The 27,397-nt window shown below is 43.5% G+C and overlaps 1 protein-coding gene across 8 annotated transcripts in view; it reads left to right on the top strand.

Annotated features, from left to right (window-relative positions):
* Nucleotides 1-6,648: 6,648 nt before the first annotated feature.
* Nucleotides 6,649-27,397, top strand: part of TMEM164 (transmembrane protein 164) — a 245,680-nt gene continuing 224,931 nt past the window's right edge. The window contains exons 1-3 of one of the 8 annotated variants that reach the window (XM_045587399.1): nucleotides 6,649-6,924; nucleotides 7,633-7,920; nucleotides 8,021-8,302. In XM_045587399.1, the coding sequence (XP_045443355.1) occupies nucleotides 7,825-7,920; nucleotides 8,021-8,302 (378 nt within the window). In that variant the 5' untranslated portion in view covers nucleotides 6,649-6,924; nucleotides 7,633-7,824. Of the gene's footprint in view, nucleotides 6,925-7,137; nucleotides 7,317-7,632; nucleotides 8,303-27,397 lie in introns of those variants that run through there. The other 7 variants (XM_045587395.1, XM_045587397.1, XM_045587398.1 and 4 more) reach the window with 7 other exon arrangements.

Below are 27,397 nucleotides of genomic sequence, written 5' to 3'. Positions count from 1 at the left end.
GAGTGACAAATTCAGCCCCCTTCATTACCATGCTGACCTTTCTCCCCATAGATGAATATTGACTGGTGTTGAATTACCCCTGAATTGTCTTGCTCTGCTCACCTGTGCAGCTCACTTGATACATGCAAAATTTGCTCTTAGGACAGTAGCTCTTACTTGCTTGGCTTGTGATTGTATCTCCCTGAAGTATTGTTAAGCAAACTTTCTTATTTGTGAGCCCTGATTACCTAGCTGGATTTTAAGCTTCTTGAAGGCAGAGATTGACCAAGTCTAGCATATTCTTATGCACAGAATAGAGGCTTAATAACTGAACCAGGTTTGGCTGCCTGCTGGAGGCTAAGACCAGCAGGTCATAATTATGCAAGAAGTTCTTCAGAAGGCTGATGGACCTTGGGCTTTTAGCAAGTTGAGTCAATGGTGGCTGAAGGCAATTCCCCTAACCTGATAATCTTTTACTGTTTACCAAACCTTACCTTTGATATGTGTGTTTGCTCTGCTAAAGGGAAAATGTATGTTCTAGTAAATAAAAGCAAAGGGGCTGGAAAAGTCAGAGCTTCTCCACTAGAGGAAAGTGATCCACATCCCAAATTTATATTTCTTGTCTAGTGTATCCATTTATGTGCGGCCCCTTCTCCAGGTTCCTAAACCCTTGCTGCGAAAGACTGCAGCAGCTGCCTGCCACAATGAAAGCCAAGTTTGTGAGACAGGTGTTGGTGAAAGGAAAGAGGTTTATTTGAGTGTCAGCATCTTGAGAAGATGGGGGACTCCTGTCCTCAAGGACCCATCTTAATATCTCAGTGCAGACAGATGTTTTTATAAGGATGTAGAGGGAAGGCAAAACAAAGAGATCAGGGGAAGGGCCCATAGACATCCCCATCTCCTGGGTGTAAAGATATGGGGAGCTGAAGGGGAATTCGAACATGCTGCTTTTCCTGAGAAGTGAAGAAACTTGTGGGTATTTAGAGCTTCTCTCCTGAAATAGGTGGCTCTAAATTGTAAAAAAAAAAAAAAAAAAGCTAGCTAAGAAGTGAAAACACCCAACTTTATTTACATACTCAAGAAAACAGGAAGTTGGCTATAGCCTTGAGAGAACGGGAATACACAAACTTTATTGCTTAATTGAAATGTTAAGTTATGGTTAAGAATGTATGCTGATGTTGATGATTGTGGGTAAAAAAGCACTAAGCATATAGATCAAGACAAAAGCTTCTCTCTTCATTCTCCTCCATACACGCACAGTTTATTTTTACTGAAAACACTTTATATAATATCAGGATTGTGCATTGGGTTTTGCTTGTGGTTGATCATGTATTAATTTGACTTTCAGGTTATAATGGGGTAGAGGAGCAGGAGTAGTCTCAAAGGTCAAATGCAGGAGTAGAAAAGGTCAGATTGCCAAGTCAAAGAGCAAGCCCATGCTGTTGAACCTCAAATTCTAGTTCTCTGCCACTAACTTGTGTGATCTTAGATAAATCACTTTACCAATCTGAGCTTCATTTTTTCTGTGGTAATAATTTTGACACTTTGGACTTCACAGGAGGTCAGCCGAGCTCATAACTGGGAAGGTACTTTGGACAAAGGAATTTAGAGTCTTGTCTTAATAGGCAGAAAGGTGGCTCAGATCACCAATCCAGGTAGATCAGCTTTCTGCTTTAAGACTCAAACCTGACTTGGATGAAAAGCGGAAGGCTGAGTTCCTAGAATCATAAAATATTATAGCCAGCAGGTATCTTAGAAACCATTCTAGTCCAACCCCTTCATTTTATCTGAATACACTGAAACAGAGAGAGATGACTCTCCCCAAGGTCTCTCTGAATGGAGCCCGGATTCCAGGTTTCCTTTTCATGTGCTCTGCAAGGCTCCTCTTAAAAAGCAAAGCTCATTTTCTCTTGTTACTGTTTGGAGACATGAAGCCTCTGGCCTGTGTGCCAGCAGAAAATGATCAAGACATTTGTGTGAAGCTTTTTGAGATTCTAAAATTTGACACACTATTTCAGTTCAATTATTGCTTGAACTGAACTCTATGGGGACAACAATGTCCTTGTGTTTGTCTACTACCTACTATCTTTACCACTCTGCTAGGTGCTGTGGGGGGTTTAGAAAAGATTAAGAACCATTCCCTGCTGTAGAAGATCTGAGTGTGGGAGACAGGACTAACAATGAGAGAACAATGGAAGGCAATATGTGATTCAGAATAAAATGAGTAGTGCAGGCAATAACTGCTATAGAAGTTCAGAGGAGGCAGAGAGCTCTGGGAACTGGGGGTGGGGTTTAGGAGATTGCAGTTTCACTTGGGTTTAGAAGGATGAGTAGGACTGTTTATACAGATGTGGGGGAGGGGACTGAATTTGAGTGTGTATGCATGTATGAGCAGATGCAGAACTGGGTAAAATAATGAGAAGCACTTACTGAGCACTTTCTATGCACCAGATACTACATACTATTCTATCATATATAATTCAACTTACTTAAATGTGCATAATCATAGGAATTGAACAATAGATCATTAACAACCCTTTATTTAATACATAGAAATTGAGGTAGAGAGAGGTTGAATAAATTGCAGCAAGTAAAAGACATAAATTTAATTATAAAAACACTTGGTGATTCTGCCTATGAAAAAAAGAATAATTTGTGGCTCAGGTGAGAAAGTTGGCCTGGCTACAGTAGTTTAAAGGCAGTCATTTTGCAAACACAAAGACTCTCCAGGCCAAATTCCCAACTTAAGTTCAGCATGGAAATTGGAGGGATTAATGAAGCCATTTATTGAGTTGGTCTAGCCTGTTAACCTAAAATAAAAGGCCAAAGTGAGAGAAACAAGCATTTATTTGAGATCCAAAAGAATAGCTTGTTGGAAAGCACTGATTCTGGCAGTAACTCAAATAGCATTTGGAATAGGAGGTGAAGGGGCCATTTATGAGAAAGGGAAGGGGAACAATTATATGAATAGAAGGAAGGCATTTCTATAAGTGAAGATAAGCTAAAATAGTGATACTAATTCTAAAGAAAGTCTTTAATTTTCAATTCCATGGCCATAAATGTCTGCTTTCTTGTTATCTTTGCAAACAGTTGTTTGGAATTTAGTGCTGCTTTAGGTCCAGTCAAAGGTTATTTTGCCCAGTTTTATCATTCCAAAAGTTTGAAGGTTAAGATATGAAAGGCAGCTCCAACCCCATTTTAAAGTGGCTCCATTTAGCCCTGGGCAGGTAGTTCGGTTGGTTATAGAGCTTTGTCTCAGACACCAAGGTTGTAGGTTTGAACTTGTTAACAAACAAAGAAACAAAAAGAAAAAGAAAAAAAAACCCACCATTGAAACCTGTAAAGAATTTTAGTGAGTTTATTTGAGCCAGACAGTCGAAGGAAGAGGAACCCTCAATGAATTGAGATAATGCTCCGAAGAATGGCGGGTTACAGTTCTATTTATACATTGCAGTCAAAGGAGGGACATAGATGGGTTACATGAAATTCATTGGTAATGGATTAAGGAGGTGGGATAAAGCAAAGCGGTGGGAAACCCCTGGGATTGGATAAAAAGTAAAATGATGGATACATACTGAGGTGAAAGCAGGAACAATTAGCATGATAATGAAGGAATTTGAGGCATCTGTCCTGGCGCCCACCATATTTGCTTGTGCCCCAGGGGCTCCAGAAAAAAAAAAAAGGGAAGTTACAAGTTATCAGACATCTAACAGTTATCTTAGAGGCAAAAAGGCAAATGGGCTCAGGAAAGATCTAAGTTGATCTTTGTCAGGGAAAATATCAGCCTAGGAATGACTGCCCACTATAACCTGTTTGTAGTTAAATATTTAATTTTCAGACCATCTTTTGTGGTTATTTTAGGTCTCTGAGTTTGCAAGACTGCCACGCAGGCCTCCCCTGAGCTTGTCAGGTTAGCATGTGGCTCCTTTTGTCCACAAACTTCAATAAGGGTGTTACGAAGCGAGTCCCCAAGAGATGGACCACCGGAGCCAATTTGATTAAGCATGCTAGAATTTATTACAGATTCGAATCTGGACTCAAACCATGGCTGACGCAGCAGCCGGTAAACACCCAGGTAAGAGCCCTGATGGAGGGGCAGTCCCTCCAGAGCGCTCACACAAAAACACAGACAAACACACACCTACCGCGGCCAGTCAGGCTCTTCGGAATGGGGGTCCCTCATGGTCCTGGCTGGGGATTCCAGTCATGATCCCCAAGGACCACCAGGGAGCCGAGTCCGATGCAATAAACAAAAGAGCCATCTCTAAGCTAGCATAGGCTATCCCACTCATGCTGGCAGCATGGCGGAAGAGAGCGAAATTCGCCCAGTCCAGGAGTTTTATTCAGGTCGGTGATGTCACTGCCTCGGCTAACCCTGATTGGCCCCTCAGGACTAAATTCTAAAGACTGGGGACGGCCTGCAGGGTTGGTTCCCAGTCACACTCTGCTTGACATTGGATGTGGCCCTATCTTGCCCATAATACAAAAGCAGAACTAAAGGTTATCTACAGTTTCTACCCCTGAAGCTACTGAGTCAGTGGGAGTCAATCTCCTGCAACTACCCTATTGTTCAAGCAAGTAATCGAAGGTCGAAGTCAGATAGCAAGGTTAAAATTCAAACAGCAGTTTTTACCCAAGTATGAGTGCTACCATATTTCAAAGGGAACATACAGTATATGAATCAATCAATGAGTGCATAAATAAGTAGAACAACAAATTGATGATCCTCTCTCAAATCAATCAATAAAAATTAAAAAATAAAGTGGCTCCATTTATATTATTTTTCACACCGCATTCTTTTTTTTAAAAATATATTTTATTGATTTTACACAGAGAGGAATTGAGAGGGACAGAGAGTTAGAAATGTCGATGAGAGAGAAACATCGACCAGCCACCTCTTGCACACCCCTCACCGGGGATGTGCCCGCAGCCAAGGTACATGCCCTTGACCAGAATCGAACCTGGGACCTTTCAGTCCGCAGGCTGAAAGTCCCAGACGCTCTATCCACTGAGCCAAACCGGTCCCAGCCACACCTCATTCTTATTTCCTTCAACATAAGAGGTTGGTCTCCAGATGCTGCATGTCATTGCCAGGAGCTCTACAGCTTTATCCTGAATGTTTCTGGTTATGTTGCAGAGAATGTAACAAAAACACCTAAGGAGAATGAGTAAGTGAGCCTCTGAATCAATGTTTGTGGTTGTTCTTTATTTACTTTATGTTCTTTAAAAAATTTTAAATCCTCACCCAAGGATATTTTCCCATTGCTTTTAAATAGAGTGGAAGGAAGGGAGGAGAGAGAGAGAGAGAGAGAGAGAGAGAGAGAGAGAGAGAGAGAGAGAGAGAGAGAGAGAGAAAGAGAGAGATAGAGAAACAGATTGGTTGCCCCTGACCTGGAATCAAACCACCGACCTGTGTGCAGGCCTACTCTGCTACTCTGTACACTGAGCCAACCTGGCCAGGGCGTGCTTTTTCTTTATTAATTAGCACTTGAAGAGCAGCCAGCCTATGGTAGATTCTGTACAAAAGCTTGGAATTAGACAAGGCTACCTGGCTCTGAGGCTATAATCAGACTTAGTATGGGAGGACAATAGCCTGATAATACAGCAGATTTTATTTTATATTTTGAGTCTGGCTTGCAGCCAGCACCCCAAAGTGTTTCCTAGGCAAGGTACCTACCTGTGTTTTTCTGGATATTCTCCTAACTCACTGTAAGTCTTCAATAAATATTAAAGCAACATAAGGTATCAATAGATTTTAAGAAGGTCATTTTCCTGTTTCCTTATCCCTAGAAAAGCAAGCCATAGTCTATGGGTAGAAAGCAGCAGGTGAGACAGGGTCCTGTTTTCAATCAGATGTCCTTACCAATTCTTGGGCCCTTCCCACACCCACATTGTCCTGGCTGGCCTTTCAGTGTCAGGACTCTTCACCAAGTGCCAAGTGTATTAGAGTTTGGGAAGCAGCTGCTACCTTGTAAGGAGGACAGAGTGAAGGAGGTCAGGGGAATTTTCTTTTGGTCTGGCAAGTCTCCAATGGAAGACATCGTAGGAGATAGGGAAAAGGGAGCGCCAGGAGAGGGAGTGGCACAGGTAGGCTGTGCAGCCCAAGGTAAAGAGAGAAAGACCAAATCCAAGCAGGAGGGGGAAGAGCAGGGAAAAGGACTAGAAGCTGGTGTCCTAGGGACTGAAGTGTGAGGAGTGGGGCTGTAGCTAGAAATGAGAGAAGCTGCCATCCTGGTCCTGCACTATCCTAAGGCAAAAAGGAGTCTACTATTCCAGTGCAAAAAGGAGGAGACTCTAGGAGAAGGCCAGACCCGGCCAACACCCCAAAGGAAAGCTGGCCCAGCTACTCAGCACTAGACTTCAGCCCCTGCAGAACTTAAGGAGGGATGGCTAAGTGCCTACTAAGTACCAGGAGCAAAAAGATGTGCCTGGTGAGATGCTAGTCGCGGGATGTGGAGTCAGTCAAAAGGCTTCACAGAATGAGGCGCCTTCGGCACCCTTCAGGGAAGGAAGGTGGATGTGCCCGCATGCAGGCTCCAAGAGTGCAGAATTCGAGGCAGGCCCTGGAAGGAGGGGAAGGAGGCGGAGATTGAGCCCGGAGGAAGGAGAGGGGAGGGGGAGCCAAGAAGCAAGGTGGGAGGTGTGATTGGGGGTGGCGGAGGCCAGTGCGAGGGGGCCCGAGGTGGGAAGGAGGCTAGGCGGGTAGTCGTGGCCAGCGAGCTTGGAGGCCTGGGGGGGCGCGAGGCTGAGCAGCGCCGGAGGAGGCAGCGGCGAGGGGGAGGAGAGAGGGGAAGAAGGAGGAAGCGAGCGCGGCGGCCGCAGGGGGAGGAAGACGGGAGGAGGAGCCCTGCGCGGCGGCTGCGGCCGCCCGGGAAGCCGAGCGCCGGGGCGCGGGGAGCTCGGGAGCCCGGAGGGGCCGAGCCGGGGCCGCGGGCCGAGCTGCCGGTGAGTGGAGCCCCGAGGGGTGCAGCGGCCGGGGCCGGTGGGAGGCGCGGGAAGATGCGGCGCCTGGTTGGAGGGAGGGGGCCGGCTGTAGCCCAGCCCCTGGCCGGCCCGGCCTCCCTCCCACCCCGTCCCTCCCTCCCTCTTTCCCTGCCGGCTTCCTCCCGCCGCTGCCCGCGCGCAGGGGGCCGGTCCCGGGCGGGCCGCGGGCTGGGGGAGGTGCTGCCCGAGGGCGGGAGCCAGGGGTGGAGTTGGGGGCTCCGGGGTGTACCCGGGGGCGGGCGGTCGGACCCGGACGGCTCTAAATTGGCTGGAGGGACCCGACCGCGGCGAAGTTGCCAGCTGGGGGCAGAGAAGGCCACGCGGTTGCCGGAGTAAGCGATCCCCGGTGGCGAGTGTGTGGAAGGAGGAGTCCGGCGTCCCTGCCATCCCTGTCGCCCTCCCTGCCCGCCCGGCCCCGCTAGCTCCCCTCCCGGCCCCCGCGTGTTCCGCGCTCTCACCCCTGTCACCCCCGGCTCGCTCCCGAGGCGCTGCCGGGTCCCCTCGGCCCCGAACCTCTCTGCCTCTGACTTCCCCTGACCCCTGCTTGCTTCGCCACTGCCCGGGTTCCCCTTTTCTTCCCTTGCTAGTTACCCTTCCCCGCTTGGTAATTCCTGATGCAATTGCCTCTTTCAGACCTTTTTTTTTTTTTTTTCCTCTCCTTCCTTTTAGATTGGCCAACGGCTCCTTTCAACCCTGCCTCGTTGGTGGCCACTGGAGAAGCGCGGGGGGCTCCCCAGACAGCCGTGGGGACGAGTTAGAGCCAGCATTTTGCCCCGGGCCTCGCGTGTAGCTTCCCCCTCCCCTGCCCTCGGTGCCCCCGTGTCTGGAGGGAGTGCGGGTGTGGGTGTGTGCCCACCGTACATGTCCCACCACCCGGGCGACTCTCTGGGCTTGTGTTCCATCTCACTCTTGCTTCCTGCACGGTGGTCGAGGGGAGCCACTTTGCATCATGTCCCGGTATAGCTACCAAACTCTTCTGGACTGGCTCTATGGGGGCGTGGACCCCAGCTTTGCAGGCAATGGGGGCCCCGACTGTGCTGCCTTCCTCTCTTGGCAGCAGCGGCTGCTGGAAAGTGTGGTGGTCCTGACCCTGGCCCTGTTGGAGATCCTGGTGGCCCTGCGGCACATCCTGAGGCAGACGAAGGAGGACGGTAGGGGTGGCCATGGCTGCCAGCCAGAGCAGGTGACCCAGCGGCCAGAGGAAGGCAAGGAGAGCCTGAGCAAGAATCTGCTCTTAGTAGCCCTGTGCCTGACCTTCGGGGTGGAGGTGGGCTTTAAGTTCGCCACCAAGACTGTCATCTACCTGCTCAACCCCTGTCACCTGGTCACCATGATGCATGTGAGTTTGTTGACTTTTTCCTGGGCAGCCTTAGTGATAAGAGTCATTAGTGTGCTCAGGACACTTGGCAGTGTACAGCACCTCATCCCTTCGGGAAGTGGGACCTTTAAAAACGATTTTCCCAAAATCTGATTTTCTGCATATTTCAGATTGGCTTTCTTTCACCTTTGCACAATGCATCAGCCTCACAGTGTGGGGAAAGAACATAGCACCACAGCCGACTGGCACTCAGACTGGCTGCCTGTCCCTCCCAGCCCGACCGGGCCTTTCACAAGCAGGAAGTCCAGCCCCAGCCAGGTGCCCTTTCTGAGTCACATCTGGAGACCTGGCCCAGCCCCCACGCTCTCCGTCACAGTTAATCCTCAGAGGCCTGGTGACATTCTTTACTGGAGGTGGTCAAATAAGGTTCCTTTTCTCTATTAGGGTACTTTGGGAGAATACTTTTATTATGGGTTTCCCTTAATTATTCTTTCATTTGGGAGTTTGTACTCTTAGGGTGATGTCTGCTTTTGAATTTTGAGGGTTTGGAGCAGTACCAAGCTCCTACTAAGTGCTCTCTGAAACAGGCCCCAGGCTGAAAATTGGGCTGGTGGTTTCTATCCTGGTGAAAAGGTATTTAATTTTTGCAAACCTCTTTATCTTATTCTTATCGCGTCTGCTGTGGTCATGGTCCAGGGGCACTCAGAGAGCTGGTTTCTTTACCTTCCATTAGCCATATTAAGAAAAACAAACCGTATTAAAAAGGAAAGTGTCAGATACATAAAAATAATCTGATTGGAGACCAAGATTGAGGCTGTCTGTCTGTACTCAGCCTGTGTGAAGAGATGTTAAAAAACTATAAAATTATGGAGGATAAGGAAGAGTTGAAAGGGAAACAAATCTTTTGTAAATTTCTGGATGTGGAAAACTTGGTGTGTTTTATTCAGAGATAGTTTTGAAACCTGTCATTAGAATCTTTATTGCATTTGTATTTGTAGGTTATTCTCAGGAGATTTGTGACAGCCCTATGTGGGGCAGGAGGCTAAGATTATTATGTCCATTTTACTGGCTTGTTGGATGCCTAGGGATTGGATGGTCACTTGCCTGCAGCCAAAAGATGAATTAGCTTCCAGTTGGTCTTTGAGATGGCAAGCTGGGAGTGAAATAGGGCAGTCTCTGCGGAGAGTCTGAGGCTGATCAGCATGACAATGCCTACTTGAGGCTCACAAGCTTGTTACTTCTTTGTTCTAGAACTCCTTGATTGCAGGTTCTTGGCCTCAGTTTTCCTATCTGTAAAATGTGGTAAATGGCCTCAAACCCTTTCCATTTTGCAGGTGTGGAAAAGAGATGCAGATAGCTTTGTAATAAAGAGGCTGTTATTGATTGGGTGGCTCTCATTACTGAGCAAAGCTGGAGGGGGCAACATTTTTTTTTTTATTATAAGAAAAGGCTTCTTGGGAAGTGTTGCTATTCACAGGAAGCCCAGGGCTCTCCCAGCTAGACCTTTTGTGTAAATTTGAGCCAGTCCTTTTTCTTTTTTTTCATGAATGGCCTGTTTGTTAATGAGAGGAAACAACGCATCTCAGCCACTGCTACACGAGGCTCTTGGGACAGGAGTGCTGTTTTTGGACGGCAGGTGGTGAGGGTCAGAGGGCAACTCTTCCACAAAAGGGTCTTGAGGCCTCTGGCAGCCACATATCTAGAAGGTCAACAAAGGACTAAATTCAGTCCCACTGGGGCTGCTGTTGGTGTGATGATGTCAAATCTGGCAGTACCATGGTTTTTAGTGGAAAGGTTTTTAGAGGCTTTTAGAAGACTCTGGAGATTAGTTCTGGCATTAATTAGTTGTGTGACTGGGGAGAATACTCTTCCTGGACCTTAGTTTGCCCATCTGCAAAATGAGACATTTTTTTACTCCTAGCTGTTGACAACCTATGTTCTGTGGTCCTTTTCTCCATAAGCAGTGGCCCAGGATGCAACAGATAACTATTCTAGAAATGCTTTTGCCATCCATGATTGGAAAAAGGAAACTAAGTCAGATGGACTTGTTCATCTTTTGCTGCTACCTCTGTCTCCTCAGTAAAGTCAACCTGAGTAGGTCACCCTTGGGGATATGTATAAATGATGATAACACTTAGAGCTGGTTGCTGCAGAGAGATGGATGTTTGGGGGAGTATGGACTGATTCCTGTCACCTGTGCATTTTCTATTTTCTTAGCTCAAGCTCTGAACAGAGTCATGCTGAGGAAGACTTGAGTGCACCCTGGAGTAGACTCCTCTGTCCTTTATTTCTAAGTCACTACTTTGTGTCATTTAAATAGTAACTTCTGGCCTACCAGGGGACCTAGCCTTTGATGACTCCAATGTTCTATACCCTACCTATGGCTCTTCCTGGGAAGCATGAATGTGTGGATTTTAGAAACTTTATTTAAATCCTTAAAAAAATTCAAAACAGCCGGAACCGGTTTGGCTCAATGGATAAGAGCGTCGGCTTAGGGACTGAAAGGTCCCGGGTTCGATTCCAGTAAAGGGCATGTACCTTGGTTTCGGGCATATCCCCAGTAGGGGGTGTGCAAGAAGCAGCTGATCGATGACTCTCTCTCATCGATGTTTCTAACTCTCTATCTCTCTCCCTTCCTCTCTGTACAAAATCAATAAAATATATTTAAAAAAAAATTCACAACAGATGTTGGAAATAGTTTGCTGACTTGGTTGTAGCAATGACTAGTGATAGTAAGTATGGTTAATATTACCTTACATTTCTCTAGCACTTTACTGCTTATTTTAAGGCCCTTTCCCATAACTTGTTTTATCTATGGTTTTGATGAAGTAACTTGGACCCGGAGAAAAATATGTTAAAATGTTTCCTGTGACTGTCTTTATTCCAAAGGGGAAAGGATGAGTTCAAAGAAATACTTTGGCAAATGAATTTGCTGAATTAAGCTATATTTTGGCAGTAAATTATACGGAGTTCAACGGTCATGATTAGGGAGAGGAGACATTAGCTGAAATAAAAGGGAGAGCTTAGCAGAAACATTTCTGATGTGTGTCTCACAACAGGATGACTAAATTTTGGCTTTATTGGAAGACCTTGTTCCTCAGTGAGTGCAAGTTTGTCTATAACAAGGATGGTATTGCTTTAGGCCAGGAAATAGAAGATTTAGAGAGAAGTTGGTTAGTCGTCTCATCTCCCATTTTGCAATCAAAAATATGTATTCCCCAAACCTCGTTACCCAGATCCTCTTCTTGGCCACATTGCCAGCTTTAGAAGCATAAGGAAGGGCAGTTTTTGTGGTTGAGTTCTGGTCTTAATACTCCCGGTGTCAAGTTTCTTTTTGATCTTGTCTGATTTCTTAAAGGCCCTGGGACTGTGGACTGATAGAGGTTTATATGATTGAAGTAGCACCATCTCACATCTAAACTCAAGCCAGAGATGTCTAAGGGTTCTCAGAATCAGCAAAGTAGCACCATCTTTAAACTCCTTGCTGAATATTAGTGGCATTTACCAATTGCACCAATAAGTATTTCTTCAAGCATAGCTAGTCCCCTTGTGCATATCATTTTGCCAGGTGTGGGTGACAGGAAATTAATTTACTGAATGATTATGCTGTTTACTAAAAGTCATCCAGCCACATTAGTGGCAGAGGTAGCTTAGGAACTGAGCTGCCACAGTGGCAAGCTGGCTTTAGCAGGAAGAGATTCTCTTAGCTATTTAAACCCCCAAACCTATAATTTCTCAGCAAAAGGTTTAAAATGTCCTTCATTGATTGTATCTGTAAAGACCAGTTGTCTTAAATTAGTGGCCCTTTATTTTCCTTGCATAAGTTATATTGTCTTTGCTTTAGAAACTTAACAGAAAGATCCCATTTGGAATGTCTTGTCTAATTGTCCAGTTGCTGTTGGTTCTGTATGTGTCTGTGTCAATATCTCCTGATGGGGCACGGAATTTAGTGAGGCACAATAAATGCCATTTAGTCCTCATTGTTGTGTGTACATAAAGCAAGCTGGATCCAGGCTGGACATTTGGCAAATAATTGATGCTATCATCCCTATAGCCCCAAGGCACTTTTTTTTTTTTTTAAGCAGTAATACTGAGTACACTCCATTCTTTTTTAGAGTTGCCATTTGCTATTTGATTTCATGTTTTCTTTACAATATATTAGAAGTCTGATTTCCTCCAAATATAGCTTACCTGCTTTTGGTTCACCATTTGATTTGCTTACTTCTTCCTCCTTGCTCGAAGTGTAGAATGGCACATATTCAAAACAGTTCTGAGCTTTTTTTGTGGCAACTTTGGGAATTAGCTGAATATACTCCAGTGTGTTCCATTTGCTCTGTGATGAATTTGTTTTACAGAAAACCTGATGGATTGGAGAACTAGCTTGACTTCAGACCAGCTATACCTCCCCATCCCCATCTGCTGTCTAGAGTGCTGATAAGGGATCCTGCTTAGAATTGACATCGGATGGGTAATGGGTACAATGAGGGATCCATCCATCTGCTGATAGCTTATCAGATGGACTGTGTCCTGTGCCATCAGTCTAGGGGGACACAAGAGGATGTTGTTTATATGGGCCTCAGCAGTGAGGCATAACATTCCTTTTTAGTTTGTTTTATTTTTTCTCCCATGGAAATTTGCAGAGAATTTTTTCATCTTTCATTGTTGTAGTCTTTTTGGGGCATCCATTATAAAGAGAAATGGTGTGCATTGGTGGATTAAACAGCCCACAGACAGCCCTGGGATTTAAAATTATGATGCTAGTTCAACTCATGGCTTGTTAGGGAACCTGGACAAATTATTTAACCGTTTCCTATCTCTATCTTCTCCATGAAATGGGCCCCAAGCAAGCAAAGCATTTTAATCCTCTGAATAGCTATGTGGTCATTTAAACAGAGAAACTGGGCAAAGCTGATCAAAGCTGGCAGATGCCCAATGTATTTTTACCTCTGACTCAGAAACTGAAACACCTCAATTCCTTTTCATCTTTGATAGCCATTGGAATCCATCCATTTAATCCTTTCTGTCGCTTTTCTCTGGATCCTGGCTTGTGCCTGCATACCCTTCTAATGCACAGTCTATAAAACTGGATGCTGAAACTTACTAGAGGCCCAGCCCACAGCTAGTAAGAGAAAAGATGAACTTGCCAGTCTTTGCTTGCCATGCACCTGTTAGTACTGTGGTCAGCAAACTGTGGCTCTTGAGCCACATGCAGCTCTTTGGCCCCTTGAGTGTGGCTCTTCCACAAAATATCACAGCCTGGGCGTGTCTATTTTGAAGAATTGGCATGAGAAGAAGTTTAAGTTTAAAAAATTTGGCTCTCAAAAGAAATTTCAATAGTACTGTTGATATTTGGCTCTGTTGACTAATGAGTTTGCCGACCACTGTGCTAGTACAACCCATCAGGGGGCTTGCTTTTGAGCTACAGTATGTTGCTGGCTCCTCTTCAGGGGGTAATCCTCAGGGTCCCTGAATTTTTGTTCCTTTGCCATAAAGTGGCACCTTTGTCATCATCATCATGGACTTTGTCATGTGTTCCTCCCCTCTGTAGATACTCTTCTGAGGATTCTCCTCTATGAAACTTTTCAAGTGACCTTGACCCGACTTTAATTATTCCAGTTATTTTAGTAATACCATTTTTCTTCCTTTCTGGACTCTCTGAACATTCATCAGCCTATTTGATTCTATAAAGTATACCTTTGAATATGTTAGGTAATTCTATAAGTGTTGGGCTGAGTTGCTTAGTTGTGTTTTATTTATTTTTTGTATACATGTAGGTGATTCTGTAAGTATTTGGCTGAGTTGCTTATTTTTGCATGTTTGTTTAGTCTCTACCATTAGCAGAAATGCTTTTTTTTTTTTTTTAACCAAAAGGAATAGTGCTTCTTTTTCTTTGTAATTCCTTGCAGAGCTTAATACAATATATACATGCACATTAATTGTTTAATGTGTGCCTGGAAAATGCTGATGGACTGAGAGAGCTGATTTGATAATTCCCTGTTTTCTTTTCCTCTGGTGGCCCTGTTTGTTCTCCTGAGGTCTCATGGGCATGGTTCCTATGTCTCCTTGTGCCATTAGGAAAATATCCTGTCTGTTTTGTATGTGTGTGTGTTTTTTTTTTTTTTTTTTTTAAATAACCAGAAGAGAGAGGCACTTTCAGCTCCAGCTCACACATCTTTTTGTTGAATTTCCATCACAAAGAGCTGGTTATTAGAACTGCAGCCCATTTTCTGCCTGAAGTATCCATTCCCTTTCATCACAATGAGGAAATTATGCTGTTGGATCTTGGTATTACTCTCCTGGTAGATATCTGGACAATACATACTTTCTTTTTGTCCTTTTTAATATCATATAAATTTTTAAAAATTGTTATTAGGCTAGTGAGTTACTTCTCATCTTTTTCCTCTTCTGTGATTTTCAGTCATCATGCCTCATTAAAATACCCTCTCTGCAAGAACAGCCAAGTTTCTCAACTTCTCCTGGTTTGTCATGTCTTTTTTCATGTTATTTTTTAGTTTTATTGAGGTATACTTGACAAAGGAAATTGTTGTGAGATATTTATTATTTTAAATATATTTTTATTAATTTCAGAGAGGAAGGGAGAGGGAGTGAGAGATAGAAACATCAATGATGAAAGAGAATCATTTATCAACTGTCTCTGGCATGCCCTTCTCCCCCCCCCCCCCCCCCCCCCCCCCAAGGATCGAGCCTGCAACCTGGGCATGTGCCCTGACTGGGAATCCAGCCATAACCTCCTGGTTCATAGGTCGATGCTCAACCACTGAACCATGCCAGTCAAGCAATTGTGAGATATTTAAGGGCACAGCATGATGGTTTGTTATAGGTACACGTTGTAAAAGGATCCCCTACCCCCATCGGTTTTTAACACATGAATGGTCTTTCTTATTGCTTGTTAAATTGAGAGTTTTTTGTTTCAGGTGCTCCTCTTCTGCCAGTAACTGGCTGAGTGGACATGAAGAACTATGGGTGTGGAGAGCAGTGATTCTTGAACTTTCTCTGTGAAAGATCTCCTTGGAAGCTTGTTGTAGTGCAGAGGCCTGGCTCTCTATACAGAGTCTGAGTAGGTGTAGGTCAAGGTGGGGATCTGCATTTATTACAAACTCCTGAGTAATTCCAATGCTGATAAACCTTGGACCCCACTTTGACAGACTAGTTAGTGGCTAATGTTTTATGTGGGAAGTTGGTTCAAAAGCTCATCCTGTCTGACATGATTGCCCTGTGGGAAGGGCATTTAGTCTTCTGGTAGAACTAGTTTATATAGGTGATAAAAAAAATTACAGTGTTTATATAGGTGAAATAAGAGATTTCAGTTGGGGCCCCAAGTTATTATGAGGTGGCTTTACAGTTCCAGTAGCTTGTTTGGTGACTGGTATTATGTCAATGGAATATTTCAGCCAGGCTTTCCAGTCCTTCAGCACTTCTCAGTTCTTCAAAATCCCCCCCTTCCTTCAAGCCTCTAAGATCTTCAGGAAATAACAATAGGAAATATTGACACATGGTTATTGCATGCAAACTTAACTGTTTGCAGAACTCTTAAACAGACATTGGAATTTATTCATTCTTGTATTCATTCAGCAAACATTTATCCAGTGCTATTATGTGTCAAACATTGTGTCAGGCACTGGAGATTCAAAGATAAATAGGAAACATTCTTTGTCTTTGTGTTGTTCACAGTTTAGATGAGACAGGGAAGAAAAGAGATCAACTAAATTGCAACATGACATATTCAGCAACAGTTTTGAACAAAGCATAAAAGACGGAGGGTCTTTTTTTCCTAGTGCAAGTAAGGAAATCTTCCTAGAGGAGGTGACATTTTAGCTGGATCATAAAAGAAACAAATTAGTTCCATGAGAGGGGAGATCCTGTGTGTCTTGTTTTCTATTCTAGTACCTCTAACAGGCCAGGCTTATAGTAGGTGTTCTGAACACGTCTGAATGGATGAATAGGAGTTTGTTGGATGTTGTAGGAAGGAGCAGAATGAAGGCATAGGAAATGATACATGCAAAGGTTTTTCACAGGAAAATGTCTCAACTGTAACTTGGAGTCATTTGAATATTATAATCAGGGCCAGAGTTCTTATTTTTCCCTTGACAAACCAAGTTAAACTGTAGGAATGCTCTGTCATTTCTGGACTGTTAATAAGACAACTGCATTTGCCCATGAATCTTTGATATAAGGACTTGTGAGATAGTGTTCTCTGTGTTGTCCCAAGGAGGGTTCACACTATCAATGATTCACACAGATCATTGATGAGAGGAGGCAGACATTAAATATAGAAAATGAGATAGCAGGCATCCCACATTGACCAGAAAAAGATATTTTTCCTTTTGTATTGATATGTGTCCTTATCCCACCCCCCACCCCCAATGGCCCTCTACCCCACTCCTATGTTCATAACAGCACAATTCACCATAGCAAAGATTTGGAAACAGCCTAAGTGCCCATCAGCAGATGAGTGGATTAGAAAACGGTGGTACATCTACACAATGGAATACTACGCTGCTATAAAAAGGAAGGAACTCTTACCATTTGCAACAACATGGACGGAGCTGGAGAGCATTATGCTAAGTGAAATAAATCAGTCAGAGAAAGATAAATATCACATGATCTCACTCATTGCGGATCATAATGAACAACAGAAAATGATTTATAATGGCTGGTGCCCCCACTAAAGTCTACAGCAGAACTAATAGAATGTGATGCTATCCTTTCTTTTTCCTTTTCCTTCTTCCCTGCTTCCAAGTCTCTTCTCCCACCCACTGCATGCAAACTTGCCTCCTTCCAGGGTACTCCAAGCTCCAAAACAATCTCTTCTACAATTCAAAATTCCCATTGCACCAGATAAGGTGATATCCAAGATGGAACTAGGAAGAAAGCAGTTCTATTTTAGAGATTTATACTGAAGTGAGTGGCTCTTAGACTCATCTGGATGTGGGGCAGAGGATGAATTTTAAAAATGGCCTTGTTACCCTGACTTCATCCAAATGGTGAGGTAAATCCCGATGTATTTGAGCAGTGGCCAATGTTTGTGAGCAGTTTCTTGCCCCATTGTTGGTCTCTTCCCCACCCTGCCCCACCCAGAGAACTGGGGTTATCAGTATCTTGCTACCCTCCTAGCTGACCCTCACGGGTAAGTCTGCACCTAAGGTGCTTGGGTGCAGCAGTTATGTTTGAAAGCTTGGAGAAGACTCTTCTTCTTGTGGGTAGCAGTCCCTTTTGCTTACTGTGCCAGCTAAACAGGGCATGGCTTGCATATCTGGCAGCACATGGTGTGTCAAGGGACTTAGACCTGCTGCCAGTCTGAGCTCCTGCAGGGGGATGGTTTGGGGGATCTCTTGATTGGCTGTGGTTCCTTTCCAGTAGCTGCTGGAGGAAATGTCAGAGGGAAGAAGGGGTGAGTCTTGTCCTAGGCTGGGTGGTTCTGAGGGAAGGAAATGGATGGCAGGAGCTAGGAGGTTAGAGAGGATTGGCCTGTCTGGCAGAAACAGTTCAAGTTATGCCCTGTGGACAGGTGTTTAGGTAGGTAGAAGAGGGATAAGCAAGATTATCTGGAGGAAAAAGTAAGCATGAGCCCATTTCAGTTTCGTGCTTTTGTCTTCAGTCTCCCTATCTCCATCACACACCAGTGTTGTCATAAACTTGGGGTGTATTTTGCCTGTGAATTGAATTGCCTTTGCCAGTCGACCAGCTGTGTTTGCATAAAGACTCTGGCTGACTGTGCTCTGGCTGTTGCTAGCAAAAAAGACATTTCATTCAGGTGCTGATTAAATAAGGCACAGAGCCGGATTGCACATTAAGGCCTTTAACTGGGGCTCTGGGAGCCTTGGGTAAACACTTATTAGATGTTCTGGGCAGAGCATTAGCAGACACTGCTGGAAATGAGGTACTTTTTTCAGAAATCAGGTTGAGGGGAAAAGGAGGTGATGAGAGACTTTTAGAGTCTTGAATCTCTCCCTAGATTAATCAGATCCGGGTTGCTGGCAGGTACACAGAATGACTAAACAGGCTTCCTCATTGGCATTGACTTGACAAATTCTCACTGAGACACTGTAGGTTTGGAATGGGACACAGCAGGGAGTGTGACTAAATAGAGTAGGAGAAAAGCCTCCTTTTCCTAACGAAAGTTCAGTTTAATGGATTGAACTTTTGGACCATATTTCATGAATTTGTTATTGAGCTCCATCACCACGTGATTATGGGCATGTCACTTAACAGCTCTCAACCTCAATTTCACTCATCTGTAAAATGTTAATAATAGTAGTACCCCACCTAACAGGGTTGTTGTAAGGATTAAATAAAATAATTTAAATCAAGCATGTAGCAGACGGTCAGGCTCACTGTGAGTACTCAACAGATGTCAGCAGTTTTTCATAGTACTAGTAGTAGTAGTACTACTACTACATATTTTAAGGCAGTAGTGACACACTGGATAAGAATATAAACACTAGGATGGGAAAAGCCTGGGTTCAAATTCTACTACTGGCAGTATAAACCTGGGCAACTTACTTAACCTCTCTAAGCCTAAATTTCCATAATTGTAAAATGGAATAATAATCATACCTATCCTGAAGGATTATTGTGAGGATTAAATTAAAAATACCAAGAAAGCACTTTAGTTAGTATCTGGCACAATAAATTTTAGCTGTGATGATGGTAATAATGATGCTGACCATCATCAGTATCGTATTATGGTGGTGGCTGCTGCTGTGAGCTTGGGTGCTTGATGTTGGTTTAAATAATGGATTAGATACTGTAAGAACCTCACCTGAGAAAAACTGCCCTGGCATCTTTGTTTCATGCAGTGGGCAAAAATGTTGGTTCTATGAAGTTGGCATCCAAGTAATCTCTATAGGGCAGGGCGGCTTGGCTGTTTGAGACCTAAGGACAGTTTTGTGAGTAATTTGAAAGTCACTTTAAATTGCACAGTCCTAGTTGAAGCATTTGGGGGATGGCTCTCACTGGTGGAAGGTTGGCTTAATTATTGCTGCTTTTCATCAATGGACAGGCTCCATGGTGCAAGCTATCTTGAGATTGGTAACCTAGGATACAGTGAGCCCATGACAGAAGTATGGAATGAGTGGTTTGGGGGGGTGCGTGGGCAGAGACAGTTACGTGGATTTATTTTTTACATTTTCATTATATTTCACTTGCTTGAGGGGAGTGCAACTTCCTCAAATGCCACCTGCTACCAGAGTTAGGTGAAGGGCTGCTCCTAGAGCTCCTAGGAGAAAGGAGGGTTTAAATATCTTTGCTGAAGGAGAAGCACAGTGGTGGAAAATGTGCTCCTCAATAGAGATTCCAGTGTGCTTTGACTTACACATCAGCAAATGGACAGAAAATGGACAGTTATTCTTGTCTCCAGGATATGAGAAATCTCTCATTTTCAAGACCAGCTACTCTCTTTCAGAGTTAACCTAATCCACCAGGCACTAGAGCACATGTGTCAAACACAAGGCCCAAGGGCCAAATCCGTCCCGCCAGGCCTTGCAATGTGGCCCGCACCGCGCTGTCATCACTGCACTCCGCTGTGTTTCCATCACAATGACAGTTTATGACTGTTCAGTAAACCATTCGGTCCGCGATTTAGGCTGGATTTTAGATTTTGGCCCCTTCTCTGATTGAGTTCGACACCCCTACACTAGAGGAAGGCCCCTTTTATGTGCAGCCTCCCAGGACAGAGGCTTTGTCATGCAGGGCCTTGAGTGTCCCTTCCCACCAATGCCATTGCAAGGCCTCTGTGCATATTTCTAAGCATTGGGGGTAAATCTGAAATTCCTTTGTCTCGAATTTGAGAGAAATGAGAAGACTAAGGTCATGTTTACTTTAATGATTCTGGTTCTCTGGGAGGCGCTGGCTTGGAGGGTTCTTGTAAAACAAAGAGCAACCCAAAGAAACAACAACCTTCAGAAGTAGCGGTGGAAGGTCACTGTTCCAAGAGACCTAGGGGAGATTGTAACAAAGGATCTTCATATCACCGCTTGTTCCTTGTCAATTTGCATTTGTTAAGAGTTTTCTTTTTTTTATATTCCAGGCACTTGAGAGTGTACATGCCTGTTGTGGACTTTATTCTCTGCACCCTGCAGGAATGTGGCTGAGGGTCATGTGCTTAAGTGTCTCATTATCATTATCATCAGCACTTTTACATCCAACCCCTTGAGCTGCAACCGCTGTAGGCTGCTGCTTCATGGGGTCATTTCTCCTTATTTCCTAGGCTACCAGCCCCAAGAGGAATAGCAGGGTACCCCAAATAAAGGGGCGGCTTTTACATTTGGATTTTCTTTCGGCTGCATGGTAGCTTACTGCACTTCCCACTTCAGCTTTTCCCAGAATAGTCTTGCAAGCTAGCACCAAGCCAAGGTCAAGTTTCTGTGTTTGCTTGTTGGGTTTCTGGCCAGTGAGTGAAGAGAGCAGATTATTGCCCCCCTCCCCTGCCCTGTGACCGTTCTCTCTGAGCAGGACTCTCAGGGGGTTGTTGCCTTGGGCAAGGAGGTCGGGTAACTTTTAGGCCAAGGCTGCATTATATTTGTAGAGAAGAATGTGAAGCCTGTCACAGCACAGGTGCTCCTGACTGGTTGTGTGGTGTTTGGCCATACCTCACAGCCAGGCTGTGTTTGCCCAGATGGACACATGTTTAGGATCATCTTCCAAAATTTCTTACCCCCTGCTTTGGGTCTGTCCTGAAAACAATTTGCACAGTTCACTGTGGTTTGCACCTGTTGTTTTTTATTCCCCTTTTCCATAATTTTCAGCAAACTGAGAATTAATCCAGGCTCCTCACACTTTTTTTTAATGTTTTCATTTCTCTCTTTTTAATACTTTATTGTTTAAAGTATTACATAACACTCCGTTCCCCCCATTGACCTCTCCTGAGTCGCTTCCAACCCCCAGCATATGCCCTCCACACCCTACTGTCTGTCTGTGTCCATTGGTTATGCTAATATGTATGCACACAAGTCCTTTGGCTGATCTCTTACTGCCCCCACCCCCCCCCCCACCCCGTCCCCCGCTTCCCTCTTAGGTTGGACAGCCTATTCGATGCTTCTATGACTCTGATTCTATCTTTGTTCATCAGTTTATGTTGTTGATTATATTCTACAAATGAGTGAGATCATGTCATTTTTATCTTTCTTCTACTGGCTAATTTCACTTAGCATAATGCTCTCCAGTTCCATCCATGCTGTTGCAAATGGTAAGAGTTCCTTCCTTTTTACAGCAGTGTAGTATTCCATTGTGTAGATATACCACAGTTTTCTAATCCACTCATCTGTTGATGGGCACTTAGCCTGTTTCCATATCTTAAATTGTAAATTGTAAATTGTGCTGCTAAGAACATGGGGGTTCGGGGGGCAATATATTCTTTGTGACTGGTGTTTCTGATTTCTTGGGATATATTCCTGGAAGTAGGATTACTGAGTCAAATGGGAGTTCCATTTTAAAATTTTGATGAAACTCCACATTGTTTTCCTCGGTGGCTGCACCAGTCTGCATTCCCACCAGCAGTGCACAAGGGTTCCTTTTTTCTCCACATCCTCGCCAGCACTTGTTGTTTGTTGATTTGTTGATGATTGCCATTCTGACATGTGTGAGATGGTACCTCATTGTCGTTTTGATTTGCATCTCTCAGATGATTGAGCATGTTTCATATGTCTCTTGGCCTTCTGTATGTCCTCTTTCGAAAGTGTCTATTTAGGTCATTTGCCCATTTTTTGATTGGATTGTTTATTTCATTTTGTTAAGTTGTATGAGTTCCCTGTAAATTTTGGAGATTAACCATTATTAGAGATAACATTGTTAAATATGTTCTCTCATCCAGTGGGCTTTCTTGTTTTGTTGATGGTTTCTTTTGTTGTGCAGAAGCTTTTTATTTTGATATAGTCCCATTTGCTTAATTTTCTCCTTAGTTTCTATTGTCCTATGTGCTGTATTGGTAAAGATATTGCTACAAAATATGGCTGATATTTTGCTGCCTATGGATTCTTCTAAGATTTTTATGGTTTCCTGTCTTATGTTTAAATCCTTTATCCATTTTGAGTTTATTTTTGTGTATGGTGTAAGTTGGTGATCTAGTTTCATTTTCTTGCATCTATCTGTCCAATTTTCCCAACACCATTTTTTGAAGAGACTGTCTTGACACCATTGTATGCTCTTGACTCCTTTGTCAAATGTTAATTGAACATAATGGCTTGGATCGACACCTGGGTTCTCTCTTCTGTACCATTGGCCTATATGTCTGTTCTTGTGCCAGTCCCAGGCAGTTTAGAGAACAGAGGCTTTGTATTATAATACAGCTTGATATCTGGTATTGTGATCCTTCCAACTTTGTTCTTCTTTCTCAAGATTTCTGGGGCTATTTGGGGGTCTTTTTTTTTTTTTTTAATAAATATACCTTTATTCAAATTATGTATTTCTTATTGTGTCATCTTTGGTAAGTTTATTGTTTTTTTCAAGAATTTGTCCAAGGTTTTCAATATATTCTTTTATTGATTTTACACAGAGAGGAATTGAGAGGGATAGAGAGTCAGAAACGTTGATGAGAGAGAAACATCGACCAGCCGCCTCCTGCACACCCCCAACTGGGGATGTGCCCACAACCAAGGTACATGCCCTTGACCAGAATCGAACCCGGGACCCTTCAGTCCGCAGTCCGACGCTCTATCCACTGAGCCAAACCGGTTTCGGCTGGGGTCTTTTTTTAATCCATATGAGTTTTTGGAGAATTTGTTCTAGGTCTGTGAAATGTGCTATTGGTGCCTTAATGGGGATTGCATTGAATCTATAGATTTCTTTGGGTAATATGGACATTTTAATGATGTTCATTCTACCAATCCATGAACACAATATATTCTTCCATTTGTTTATGTCTTCCTCTATCACTTTTTTCAATATCCTAAAGTTTTCTGAGTACAAGTCTTTTAGCTTCTTAGTTAAGTTTATTCTAGGTATCTTAATTTTTTTTTGTTGCAATGGTAAATGTGATTCTTTGGTTTCTCTTTCTGTGAGTTCGTTTTTGGCATATAAAAAAGCTATAGATTTCTAGGTGTTAATTTTGTATCCTGCTACATTGTCAAATTAATTTATTAAGTCAAGTAGTTTTTTGATGGAGTCTTTAGGGTTTTCTATGTATAATATAATGCCATCTGTGAAAAATGAAAACAAGAAGTTTTACTTCTTTTCCAATTTGGGTGTCTTATTTCTTCTTCTTGTCTGCTCCTTATGGTTAGCACTTCCAGTAGTATGTTGAACAGGAGTGGTGAAAGTGGGCATAGCTATCTTGTTCCTGCTCTTAGGGGAAATAGTTTTAGTTTTAGCCAATTGAGTATGATGTTGGCTGTAGGTTTGTCATATAAGACTTTTATTATGTTGAGGTATGATCCCTCTACCCACTTTGCTGAGAGTTTTTATCAGAAAAATGGTTGTTGTCAAATGCTTTTTCTGCATCATTTGGTATAATTATGTGATTTTTATCTCTCAATTTGTTTATGGGATGTATAATGTATATTGATTTGCGGATATTGTACCATCCTTGCATCCCCAGAATAAATCTCACTTGGTCATGGAGTATGATCTTTCTAACGTAATGCTGGATCAGATTTGCTAGAATTTTGTTGAGAGTTTTAGCATCCATATTCATGAGGGATATTGGCCTGTAATTCTCTTTCTTTGTAGTGTCTTTATTTGGTTTTGGGATTAGGGTAATGCTGGCTTCATATAATGAGCTTGGAAGTGTGCCTTCCTCTTGAATTTTTTGGAATATTCTAAGACGGATAGGTTTTAGTTCTTCCTTGAATGTTTTGTATAACTTTCCTGTGAAGCTGTCCAGTCCAGGGCTTTTGTTTACTGGAAATTTTTTGATTACTATTACTTTTTCAATTTTATCAGTAGTTATTGGCCTATTCAGTTTTTTTATTTTTTATTTTTCCTGATTGAGTTTTGGGAGATTGTATTTTTCTAGGAATGTGACCATTTTGTCTAGGTTGTCCAGTTTGTTGGAGTAGAGTTGGTCATAGTATTTTTTTTTAATCGTTTGTATGTCTGCAGGGTCGGTTGTTACTTTACCTCTTTCATTTCTGATTTTGTTTATTTGGGTCCTCTCTCTTTGTTTTTTGTTGGGCCTGGCTAGAGGTTTATCAATCTTGTTTATCCATTCAGGGAACCAACTCTTGGTTGTATTAATCTTTTGTATTTTTTTTTGTCTCTTTGTCATTTATTTCTGCTCTGATCTTTACTATTTATTTCCTTCTACTTACTCTGGGCTTTTCTTGTTGCTCTCTTTCTAATTCTTTAAGCTGTAGGGTTAGATAATTTATGACTATTTTTTCTTCTTTTTTGAGGTAGGCCTGTAGAGATATGAACTTCCCCTCTCAGGGCTGTTTTCAACTGTGTCCCATAGATTTTGAATTGTTGTGTTCTCATTGTCATTCCAGGATGCTTTTTATTTCTTCTTTGATCTCTTTGGTAACCCAATCATTGTTTAATAGAATGCTATTTAGCCTCCAAGTGTTTGATTTTTTCATTGTTTTTATTGTAGTTGATTTCCATTTTTATGCCATTGTGAACTGAGAAGATGCTTGATATGATTTATGTCTTCTTTAATTTGAAGAGACTTTGCTTATGTCCTAATATGTAGTCTATCTTTGAAAATGTCCCACGTACACTTGAAAAGAGAGCAAAAATATTAGCAAGAAAAGTAAAATAGATAAGATGGAACAGAAAAAGAAGAAAAAGCAAGAAAAAGATATATATATGGAGAAAACACCATAAAACAAACAGATAAAACAAAAAATGCAAATAACCAACACCCAGAGAAAGGGTGGAGGGGGTCTGAATCTGTAGAGGCAGAGCTTATATACAGAAAGTATGGTTAAGGAATTGAATGAATAGTGGGAGGACCTTGGTTTAGTATAGAGGAGGCAGAAAGAGAATGAGTGGGTAAGAAGATAAGAAAGAAAAATAAATAAATAAGTAAAATGAAAAATAAGATAAAACAACAATAAATAAATAAAAATAGGATAAAGAAAAAATAAGGTGAAAAAATAAAACAAAAACACACAGAGAAAATAAATGAAACAATCCTATAGAATAAAGAGGTAATATGTGAATTGACCATCACTTCAACACACAAGATGGCTGTCTCCATGTGGTCAAAGATGGCTGCTCCCATGTGGACACAAATGGCTGCCACAAGATGGCCAGCATAGGAGGGCAGTTGTGGGCAATCAGGCTAGCAGGTGAGGGAAGTTGGGAGGACCAGGCCTGCAAGGGAAGGCAGTTGGAGGGGACCAGGCCTGCAGCCGAGGGCAGTTTGGGGGGGCGGGGGGGACCAGGCCTGCAGGGGAGGGCAGTTTGACCAGGCCTGCAGGGGATGGAAATTGGGGGTGACCAGGCTGGCAAGGGAGGGCAGTTAAGGGTGACAGGGCCAGCAGGAAAGGGCAGTTGAGAGTGACCAGGCTGGCAGGGGAGGGCATTTAGGGGAAATCGGTCTGGCAGGGGAGCAGTTAGGCATTGATCACACTGCCAGGGGAGTGGTTAGGTGGTGATCAGGTTGGCAGAAGTGGTTAGGGGCAATCAGGCAGGCAAGAGGTTGGGAGCCAGCAGTCCTGGATTGTGAGAGGGATGTCCAGTGGGATCAGGTGTAAATGGACAATCAGACATCCCTCAAGGGGTTCCAGATTAGAAAGGGTGCAGGCTGGGCTGAGGGACCCCCCTTCCCCTGAGCTAATTTCATGCACCTGGCCTCTAGTTTCTTTAATAAAAAAGTAAAGTAAAATAAAAACGTGAATTGTCATTTGATTCAGCCAAGTTTTAATTCCCCACAGAGGCTGATTTAAGATCCCACTCTTCTGTCTGACACTTCTCAGTGTCCTGTTAGGTAGTCAGCACCATGTTGAAGTTTTAAGTGATCCACCACTCCTCTGTGCCTATCTCTACAGCCTTGACTGCAAGCAAGTGGGACCAATCTGCCCACTTAGCCTGTCTGCCTGCTGTCAATCTTAATCTCTTAAGTAGCTGTGTCTGACTAGGCAGGCTATAGGTAGAGAGGGTGCTGTATCTCATCCTATGACTGAAAGGCCGCTCTTCAACACAGTCCCTGAGGGCTCTTTGGGGCTATTCAGATTTTTTGTGTCCTTTGTATCACTGAGGGTGTAGTCTGGGTGTGCCTGTATTAGCTGCCTGAGACTGTTGGGAGGGGCTGGCTCTTTAGGAGAAAAGTGGCTGCTTAGGTCTGGAAAGTCAGGGATGTTCCAGTGCTGGTCTTCTGGTCATCTTTCCCTGACCCACTCTCCTCCACAGCCTCTTCCCAGACTCTATAAGTCTGCACCTCCACCTGAACCTCAGCCACAGGTGAGTGTATGTATTTGAAAGGTTTATGTATTGGGTTTAGCAAATAAAAGCAAAGACCAAACAGAGGCAAAACAACCGTGCGACTGCTAGTTTCTCTCCCCCTGGCACTGTGCAGTTCGGGCAGTTCTTCAGGCTGCTCCTTTGGACTCAGTCTCTAGCAGCTGTGGACTTAGATCTAACCCCCTGCCACCTGGAGCCCTTCGGACTCCCTTTCCATTGTTGGATGTTATGCTTGTCCCCAAGGGACACAGACTTGGTGCTGTGCAGCTTCCTTCCGACCCTCTTGGCTCAGTGGTCTCCCAACTCTCTCCAGCCTAGATCCCTGACCCTACTGTTCTCCAGGTGTCCTCTGCCCTTCCCAGCTGTGAATTGTCTCACCAACTGTGTCTACTTCACCAATTGTCTCACCAACTGTGTCTACTTCAATCCAGATTAGAAAGGGTGCAGGCTGGGCTGAGGGACCCCCCTTCCCCTGCACTAATTTCATGCACCCGGCCTCTAGTTTCTTTAATAAAAAAGTAAAGTAAAATAAAAACGTGAATTGTCATTTGATTCAGCCAAGTTTTAATTCCCCACAGAGGCTGATTTAAGATCCCACTCTTAAATCAGCTTCTGTGGGGCTGATTATTCGATTTAGTTGTTCCTTCTATCTGCCCTGGGATAAGGCTTAGGACACGTCTGCCTATTTAAATGGCTGACATTTTGTACTTCTTTGCTGGTTCCCTTCCTTGGAGTCACACCCCCTCAAACCTTTAA

This window comes from Pipistrellus kuhlii, unplaced genomic scaffold (assembly GCF_014108245.1).
Source record: "Pipistrellus kuhlii isolate mPipKuh1 unplaced genomic scaffold, mPipKuh1.p scaffold_m20_p_29, whole genome shotgun sequence".
In the NCBI taxonomy this organism is placed as follows: domain Eukaryota; kingdom Metazoa; phylum Chordata; class Mammalia; order Chiroptera; family Vespertilionidae; genus Pipistrellus; species Pipistrellus kuhlii.
Note: the sequence above shows the minus strand (reverse complement) of the source record. Positions and strands in the feature narration are given on the sequence as shown.